General features: G+C 44.2%; 1 protein-coding gene across 1 annotated transcript; it reads right to left on the bottom strand.

Annotated features, from left to right (window-relative positions):
* Positions 1-511: 511 nt before the first annotated feature.
* On the bottom strand, positions 512-8,788 carry LOC310781063 (5-aminolevulinate synthase, erythroid-specific, mitochondrial-like). The gene is made up of 10 exons (XM_083641599.1): positions 8,727-8,788; positions 6,660-7,028; positions 6,104-6,199; positions 4,819-5,041; positions 4,338-4,522; positions 3,973-4,152; positions 3,432-3,596; positions 2,329-2,597; positions 1,360-1,522; positions 512-1,133 (listed from the first exon to the last, which is right to left on the bottom strand). The coding sequence occupies exons 2-10, from the start codon at positions 7,003-7,005 to the stop codon at positions 970-972; spliced, it is 1,791 nt and encodes a 596-aa protein (XP_083497725.1). The 5' UTR covers positions 7,006-7,028; positions 8,727-8,788; the 3' UTR covers positions 512-969.
* Positions 8,789-10,059: the final 1,271 nt, after the last annotated feature.

Below are 10,059 nucleotides of genomic sequence, written 5' to 3'. Positions count from 1 at the left end.
GAGTGCGGCCTGGTGGTGGACAGCGAGAACGCAGAGCTCCGCAGGCTCAGGGCAAAGGTCAAACGTGAAGCAGCCAGCCCCTGCAATGTCAACTAGGGTTGATATTCAGCTTATCGCAAGACATCTCTAACCTAGCTTGCATAATGAAGCCATATCAGTGCCTATTCCTGAAGATTATGTTGAAGAGGAACTGTCCAAATGGTGGAGAAATCACCTAACATTTTACAAGACACGTTTGTATGCATTCTTTGAATAGGAGGTGATGATCGGTATGCAGGGTTCATATTATGTCTTGCAAGGTTGATATTTTGTCTTCCAAGTTCAAATGAGGTTTGTAGTATTGACAGTATTGTTTGTTACTGTATGGTGTTCCGCATTTTAATAATCACAGCACTTATCAATATACTGTTAGGCCTATATTGAGAAGAGTATTCTGAATGGTAGAGATTTTCAACATCATGGATTTAATGTAAATGTTTATTATTCCTCGTGTTCTAATTCAAATGGCGACTGCAATGATTTTGTATACATTCAAAGATTGAAGTTGGGAGGTGGATGTCTTTTCAGTTTTAATGAAACGTCAGTAATGATATTATCCTGGAAATGGAAACAAATCATGAGGGTTGTGTTATATGATATGAAAGAAGTCATGCCACATTCAAATAAATAAAATAAAAATGAATACAAACATCACACCTAGATTATATCTTTTAGAAAGTGCCCAATGTGCAGGATTTATAGCCTTATTAAAGGGGAGGGGCACACTTTTCTGTAATCGTATCCATTACACCCAACCAACACAAGTCACTTCAAGTAAGCACAAACACAGGAAAAAAATCAATCAATAAATACTGGAATATCTTATTTTAAACCAAAAAGTCATACATTTGTACTTGTCTGAACGCACCTGAACCAGGATTTTCCAATTGATAATATTCATATTCATATTTGTGTAGTTTGCCTTTGGTATTATGCAGACACGGTGATGTATTGAGGCTCCATGTTGCCGAAGTAGGATTTCTCCCACTCACTCATGAGGTCAAAGTGCAGCGGGCGGTCGCAGAAGGTGCAGGACGCCGTGGCCGGGCTGCTGAGCACAAGCCCCGCCTCCTGCCACACCTCCACCAGTTTCTCTGTCAATGAAACACAGGCATTTATAAGAATGACCAATTTGAATGCCAATATTCATTTATCGATTTCTTTCTTTCTTTTGTGTTTTTAGCCAGCATACTCCGAGGTATGCTGCCGCCATACTCCCGCCATTGTCCCCACTTAACTCGACTGGTCATCTACCAGAACAACACAGACTTCATTTCTATGGAGAAGCCGCAGATGGGAGCTTGCTGGCCACACACTCACCCACAAAGTACTCCATCATGGCTGGGTTGTGATGTGGAGAGGGAGCCAGGCGCAGCAGCTCCTCACCGCGAGGCACCGTGGGGTAGTTGATGGCCTGGACGTAGATGTTGTACCTCTCCAGCAGGGTGTCACACACCTTGGTGTTGAGCTCAGCATTTCCCACCTGCATGAGAAATGAACAGGGAAAGTAACATGACATACAGTAAGCCTTTTTGTGGTTGTTTTCAGTACTATAAGTGTGTGTGTCTTTGGTATGAGTGTCCTCCTGAGTAGGAATCAAACCCAGTACCATACATTCTGTACCTATTGATCTATAGGGGACCATTTTACATGGCATGATACAAAATGGTGAGATTTAGAATACATTATGTTTTACATTTTTCATGCCTTTAATCTTATGGGTAAAAGTGTTGTGTGGACATTTAGAATACGATGCAGCATTATTAGACTATAACTGCCAGAGTTATTCCCTACAGTGGTTCTCAAAGTGGAGTCCGGGGACCACCAGGGGTCCTTGAGGGGGTTCCAGGGGGTCCCCAGCAAAAAGGGGGATAATTTATTTTCACTATAATTCCATCTATAAGTAACACAACGACAGAATGTACTGTAGGACTATTTTGGCCATGCATTTCATACACTTTCTGTAATAAAACATCTAAAATCTTATTGAAAGGGGGACCCTGGAACAAAATCTTATAAATGGGGGTCCGTGGTCTAATTTGTGTCAGTTTAGGGGGTAGTTGAGGTGAAAAAGTTTGAGAACCACTGCCCTAACAGGTCAAAATGGCAATGTTATGATGTCATTCTAATACAGTAATGACATAATTCTCTGTGGCATTAATAAACAGGCGCTTGAGCCTTATAATCATTGCCTGCCTCACTGTAGTTGATATTGCTCTGACCCACAAAATGCATTAGATAAGCAGTTGATGTGGGGGCAGAGGCAGTAGCTGCACTACTGTTTCCTACCTGAATAGGGATGATGTGGCTGGGGCAGTTGAGCACAGGCAGGCCCTTGTCCATGAGCAGCTGTCTCATGTGTTTCACGTTCCTCTGGTGGGCCCTGCGGAGCACCTGGCCCTCAGGGCTCCTCAGCACTCTGACAGACTCCAGGGCTCCGGCCAGCACCATGGGGGGCAGCGAGGTGGTGAAGATGAAGCCGGCGGCAAAGGAGCGCACCGTGTCCACCAGGGCGGCGCTGCTGGCGATGTAGCCTCCCACACAGCCAAAGGCTTTGCCTGAAGCAGCAATAATGACAGAAGGAGATTAAATATTCTGTGAAAAAGGTCAGAATTCAAGCCAAAATTCTGAGGAAACTAAAATACATTTTTCACATGTAGGTATGTGAGGTGAGGAAACAGGGCAATTAAATGCACGCCCAAAATATTCGTATTCTGACATCTGCGTGTCTGGAAGATAGTGTGAAAAGGAGGAGATTTCATAACTTGCAAGTTTAGTTTCAGCTTGTTTTTTTTATCAGCTTGTCAAATTAAATTAACTTACACTGTGCATTATAAAAGTAAGGGTTGTTAGCTTATTTGATGTGTACTTGACAGGGACTTCGACCTAAAACTGTACAGCCGCTGAGTAGTGCTCCCTGGTGAAGGTTTTATCATTGGGGCCAGACTGGGAGTAGAGCGGGCTGCGGGCACCCAGCTGATAATACCTCTGCGTCCTCTGATGAGAGCTATAGGTCCTCTCGTGCCCTCAATCAACCTTCTCTCAGGACAGCGTCATCATGGCATCAGGACAGAGTTCTTGCTGCTATGTTGACAATATGACAGTGGCAGCAGTTAGTGTAATTGACTATACGGGCCTTGGCCAAGAGGAGAGCCCCTTGGCTTGGCCTAATCTATGTCGTTTGCCTTGCCCTGTCTGTACCCACTGCTGTGACAACAAAGAGAGATGTCAGTCTGTGTGTGGCTGATGAAATGTTGGAGGACGTTTCACAGTTGGAGTGGACTTTCATTTCTTTCATCGATCCTTTCCTAACAAAATGGAGGTGGAACATTATGCAGACATTTTAAATAGAAAGGGCTACTGTGTGGTGTCTTTGCTCACAAATTGCTCACCTAAGGTCCCAGAAACAATGTCAATCTTGTGCATAACATTGTCCCTCTCGCCCACTCCAGCTCCATGGGCTCCATACAAGCCCACAGCATGAACTTCATCCACGAAGGTCAGCGCTCCATAGCGGTGAGCTACATCACACAGCTCCTCCAAAGGACATATGCCACCTGAAGGCACCAGGGGAGAACATGCTACCATTAGATATGTGCAGACAGTAGCAAGTGAACTGAAGTACAGGAAATGAGCGCCGGGAATATAGCACTGTTTTGTAACACGCATGGAGAGAGCCCCTGAATTCACGAGTTAGCATGTGTTATTCTCTTATGACTTGGAATATTTAAGAAGCGGGATGAGGTCTCAACATTTTCATCAAAATGAGCTTTGTATATTAGTAATTGATATCAGTTTCAAATGATACATTTAAAATGTACCCTTATCAACAGAAAATCCTCACAGATATGCACCCAGTCACGTATTCAATCCATTTCAATTCCTACTCTGTGGAGCTGTCATTAGTGTAAAGCAATGTCTCATAGTACTCACCGTCCATCGAGTGCACAGTCTCAAATGCCACAATCTTGGGTGTCTTGGGGTCCGAGCGCCGCAGCAGTTCCTCCAGATGTTGGCTGTCATTATGGCGGAAAATGAAGCGCTTGGCTCCACTGTTCCTGATGCCCTGAATCATCGAGGCATGGTTCCCCGCGTCAGAATAAATCTCACACCCTACAATGCAACAGTGAACACAGCGTGAAACCAACGGAGATGACTCCCACCCTCACAACATCCAGATGCTCTTCACCTTTTCCAGAGGGCATGGAATCTGGAATGTATTTTTCTGGGATATGAGCAGCATGCTTGACATCCAACAAGATTTGAAAACTTTTTTCTTTAGACAAGACATTGCTTACCTGGCAGCATCTTGGCCAGGGTGAAGAGGGTGGAGTCATTGGCCACAAAGCAGGAGGAGAAGACCAGAGCTGCGTCCTTCTGGTGGAGCTCAGCCAGTTCCTGCTCCAGTACCACATGGAAGTTGCTGGTGCCTGAGATGTTTCTGGTTCCACCTGCTCCTGCACCGTGTCTCTCCAGGGCATCTCTGAGGGTGGACAGGATAGAAACATAAACATCTGCTCGATATCATCTGGATATCTGACCCCAAAGGGCCACATTGTCCATCTACAGCGGTTCCCAAATTGGGCTACGCGTACGCCTAGGGGTACGTGGAGATACTTGAGAGAAAGGGGATAGTGGAAAAATGCAAGAATAAATCATGAAAATCAAGGAAATGTTAAAACAAATCTGCTCAGGAGGCAACTCTTTCACTGAAATTATTATTTTGTAATGTTATATTCTTCAAAAAGTGCATGGGTTATTTCTTTTTTCTAATTTTACCTGATCCCCATGAGGACCTGTGGGTGCCGACTCATCCCCAGATAGTCATTGCTGCACCAGACAGACACCTGGCATACCTCTCTCCCAGAAATAGAGTAATCCTCAGCGAAAGGAAAGACCTCAGCGCTCCGGTTCACCGTCTTGAAGACGCGGTACGTGTGGTCCTTCTTCTTCTCAGCTATCTTCACGCTGAAGAAGGTGTCATAGTCAAAGCTTGGGCCTACTACAGAGATGGAAATAGTTTGGACTTGAAATCAGTGAAGACATTGTAAATGCATTCTTACAGACTGCACTCTTTTTTCCCCCCAATATTTTATTTTCAACTTTTCAGAACAATACACAGATACAGGAAAAGACAAGAAAAACATATGAAATTCAACATTACATGATTACCAGCCGTATAAGGAGCCTATGTGCTTGTGAGAGATATCGTTCCTGGGATCCCACACAAGGGGTCCATGAGAAACCAGCCAGGCAAGTCACCCACCACCCCCAACCCCATCAAGGTAGGCCAGAAACGGGTCCCAAACGGTTGAGAACTTTTTAAGTGAATTGGTCCTCAGGAACCGAAGTCTCTCCATCCGTATAACAGAGTCCATTAAGTCCGTCAACCACAGTTGGAAAGAAGGTGAAGAGGACGACTTCCATTCCTTCAGAATACATTTTTTGGCAACAGTTGTCCCCTGTGTTAGAGACTGTTGCACAGCCATAGGGAACTTCAGAGAGATGGCGAGTTCTGCCTCCGGCTGGAGGGTTATTTTATCAAATATTTTGGCCAGAATCCCGTTAGTGAAGGGCAGAACCAGAAGGCATGAGATAGTGTGCCCTCTGACACTTTACACCGGTCACACAGTGGTGAGACAGAAGGGAAGAACTTGTGTAACTTATGCTTGGAATAGTGAAGATGGTGAGCAACTTTAAATTGGATTAGCTGGTGTCTGCTATTAACTGAGCAGAGTTGTACCACAGACTCCTTTCCCATATAATGTCAGGTAAATCAATACCAAGTTCCCCCTGCCACATTTCTCTAATCCTCTCAGTAGATGCCGTGGTGCAGTTGTCAAACAGACATACAAATCTAGAGATAAGATGCTTGGAGTGAAGAGGCCTCAACAAAACATTGGAAAAAGCATGTTCATTTGGGAGCACTTCAATGGTATGAATCTTGGAACGAACATAATTTCTGACTTGCCGGGCAACCCAAACCTCCCCTTCCAGACTGCACTCTAAATGAGTAATATTTGGTTGGGTTGCAGGCCATGCTGGTGCTATAGTATAAACTCACCCATGTTGTCTCTGAGGAGGTGGGTGACAGTGTCGGGTTGAGCCGATTTTGGGAAGATGGAACTCTTGAGACCCTTCAACAGAGAAGTCATCACACCTGTGAAAGAGGAGAGAAGACTCATGGATGTGAAACTGCTGCAAACTGCACACTTTTCATTTTGTCTATCCTGGCTTTTTGCCTTTCAGTTAGATATTAGTAACAGATTTTGACAGCATATGCATTTGCCTCTGTTGAATCCGAGGGAGGCTAACACTTTATTTGGATAGCTCAATGCTGGGCCCAATATCAGGTGATAAAAAAGTAGATGTTCAGCAAAGTGCCACTTGCCTATTGGATGCATCTCCACACACCCTATCCTTGACCTTTTAGCCTAAACCTTCCCCCCAAAACCGTGCCCCCATTTTAGACCCAACTAGACATTTTAGTGACACATTATAGTCACTTGATATATACAGTTGAGTATCAACACTGGACTATCACTGTAGCTGTGTGAATCTGTAAAGTGTTTATATTCATCACAATATCGAGATCATGTTGTTTTGTGTTTCCTGCCTACCAGGGTTGGGCTGTGCTTGGACGTCCTCCTGTACCTCAGGACTGGCTCGGACCATCCCAATCTGGGAGGTGACGAAGGGACAGGCCTTTGACACGGACACAGCCACCTGTGTCGCCGATTGAGCAAACTGCCTCCTCTGGTTGATTGTGGTGGGAGGCCGGTGGCTCAGTGATTGGGTGGGTGAGACGTCCATCTTGGTCTCCAGAGAGGGGGGGCCGCTAACGCTGATCTGGCGAGCGATGATGGGGCACCGGTCGGCCAGCGACAGCAAGGCGGCCCCCGTTCTCCTCAAAGCGGGCTTAGGGGCCGACTTCAGGAAGGGGCAGTGGTGCAGGAAGGCAGCCATGGTATAGTGAAGCTGTTCCTGCTCTGAGTTGACAAAGATGAGAGAGTCACTTTGGTTGATCAAACTTTAAAGCCTGACTCACTCTGTGCAATTTATTTGTAAAAAGCTATTTTACAAAAAGAAATGGCAGGGTAATCTCATTCACATTTGGAATGTGTGCCAACTCACAGTTGGTGGTTCCATCATATCACCACTTTTGCCTCCAGAAACATTTGCCTTGTCCAGAAACTTCCATTGAAAATGTAATAGACCATCCCTACACACAGTCAGGCTACCAACATTTAAAATGAAGTAGACAGGGGTATGATTGCACTTAAAATTGAATTTCATAAAACCAAAATCCAATTACAGCTTAGGAGGTTGTGAATGTTTGGAGGTGACAGAAGTGTGTGAGCGGTGCAGCTGAGTTCTGCTACAGAGCAGTATATGTGCCTCCTCAGGGAGGGGCAGGTCGCTGCTGCTTATCTTCACTCTGCAGTCACTCTGACAGAGACGTCATTGGCTCAGGCTGATTAGCCTACTACAGTAGGCTATCAAATAATCCTCTATAAAACACAGCATGATGGGTGCATTTCATTATTTTGATTCGCAACCCACGGAGTATTATTTCCCCCTTCTTTCACCATTAAAAGTTTCACAAATCTTTCTCATTCTAGGCAGAGAAATGAATGTTGAATTTTAATTTAATTGAATTTGATTGAAATTGAAAGTTGGCTGTAATCATAGCCCAGCAGTAAAGCATTAAGGATTAGTCCACCAAATGCAGACAAAACAATAACTGACCCAAATGTGCATGTGTTGACCATGTGCACCTCCATGTGCAGTTTAGTTGACAAACAAAGACCAGCTGTATGGTCCCTCTCACAATGTGGTGCGGCCAGCAGATAAAGCAATTCTCAGGATCTGTGGTTTGTTCCAGTGGTTGGAGGTTATCTTGAAGTTGGACTATCAAGATGTGTTTGCCAGGGTCTTTTAACTCCAGAATTAGGTCAGAATCTTTCATTTTCTTTGTTAAATAAATGTATAGTAACTGTAGGTTGTCTGTTCATGACACACAAAATATATAAACATGATCCAGTTTGTTAATTAGGCTACAATCTAAAAAAAATATGAAGTAGCCACATTTTATGCCTCTCATCAATAATGTAATTTACACATGGACATGGTTTCTGTTATACAGATGGAGAGACTCAGGTTCCTGAGAACCAACTCGCTTAGAAGGTTCTCAACTACCTTGACGAGGTTAAAAATTACTAGTGAGCAGTGACTAAGGTTAGGGGTGATGGACAGCTTGCCCGGTTGGTTTGCTGTGGACCCCTTGGGTGGCATCCTATGCGTAATATCTCTCAAAAGCACACAAGCACCTTTTGCGGCAGGTAGCACCATGTTACAATGCCAAATGTCAATGATGTATTCTTTGTTTTCTTGTGTCTGAGCCTGTTTGTCTTGTTCGTGTTATTGTTCTATAAAAAAAATTAAATAAAATATATATTTTTTAAATAATGTAATTTACACTGTGTCCATGGCGTACTATGCTGTGCCTAGTAGGCTACTACTGGTAGTCATAGTCATAACTAGTAATACTACTACTACTACTAACAGTACTATAGCAAGAACTACTACTACATTCTACCAGAACTACTATACTAGCCTACTACTAAGATAAGGTTACTGCCTAAAAATGAATAGCCTACGTGAAAGAGAGGATTCAGGGGTCTCACCTGTTGACCTGCACTGAGGACGAACGTCAAAACAGCGAGTAGACAGAAGCTCAGCAAGTGTCACAAGTTATTGGAGAGATGTAGAAGAGCATTATGCAATCTTCTCCACTCCCACGTCATGGGCTAGACTGCTACAGGGGGCCTGCCTGGTTGGGTGGAGGGGGTGGTGTGTGTGTGTGTGTGTGTGTGTGTGTGAGTTGGGGGGGGGGGGGGGTATGGGAGTATCCAAGATGCTGATTAGGGTTCCTTCACTATTATGAAGTTGTAACCATTAACAAGACACACACGAAACTGAGCATCACCCCTGCTCTCTTAGCCTCCCAGCAACTTTTCCTACACTTTCTGCACCTACAAAATCAGTATTTATTGTTAGATTTTCAAACACAAACTGTAGCCCTACATGCAAATAGTTAGAGAATTACATTTATTCCCTTCAGCTGATGGCTTGTTGGCCTTCTCAGTAACACTTCACATTTAATAGTTTAGGGTTTCATAGTTAGGGCTAGGCTAGGGTTAGTTAATGGTTAGGGTTAGAGTTAATAAACACCGCAAAAAATAACTGCTTATTGTAGCTACCTTCCTGTTTTAACATTTACTTTCACAGTAGACCTCCGGGACAGGTGTTGCAAACTAGCAGCCGCTATAAGCACTACATTACTAGCATCGGATAACTGTTCATTTCCCTTCGCTGTCATTTGCTCAGCTGTGTATGTATGTATGCATGTATTCTGTATCTGTCCCTTGGAAATAAACCTTAAATAAATAAATAAAAACTATGGTAATCATGTAATATAAGGATACAATATATATTGAATAGAAATTTCACTTCAAAAAGTCACATTATACATAGTTAGCTATACCATAGATTTAAAAAGTACATTATTATGATGATGATTATTATTATGGAATCATGGTACAATCTCCCTGCCATGGTAATTCGACCCCCCCCCCCAATAACCCCCCGCTCAACACGCACGCACGCACACCTATGACGCACACACACACACACACACACACACACACACACACACACACACACACACACACACACACACACACACACACACACACACACACACACACACACACACACACACACACACACACACACACACACACACACACACACACACACACACACACACACACACACACACACACACAGCTTGGATAGTAGCTCGGTGCTCATCAGTATGCTGACCAGCAGATGGCGCATTCCTCTGGATTTTATGAATAGCTCCTGGCTGCTGTGACGGTATCCGGCGAGAGGCGGAGTTTCTCATGTCGTCAAATCAAATCTGCTCTCCGGCAAGGCGCAGCAGGCAGCAGGCTG

This window comes from Poromitra crassiceps (assembly GCF_964638095.1).
Source record: "Poromitra crassiceps genome assembly, chromosome: 8".
Lineage (NCBI taxonomy): Eukaryota > Metazoa > Chordata > Actinopteri > Beryciformes > Melamphaidae > Poromitra > Poromitra crassiceps.
This window is presented reverse-complemented; position numbering and strand designations above follow the sequence as displayed.

Bases quoted from the DNA above. Each gene is read 5' to 3' on its own strand.
- LOC310781063 (XM_083641599.1), bottom strand. From the start codon at position 7,005: ATGGCTGCCTTCCTGCACCACTGCCCCTTCCTGAAGTCGGCCCCTAAG. The intron at 5,042-6,103 runs GTGAGTTTATAC...CCATCTCTGTAG, and splicing joins CCTCCTCAGAGACAACATGG to TAGGCCCAAGCTTTGACTAT. The intron at 2,598-3,431 runs GTGAGCAATTTG...TTGCTGCTTCAG, and splicing joins CATTGTTTCTGGGACCTTAG to GCAAAGCCTTTGGCTGTGTG.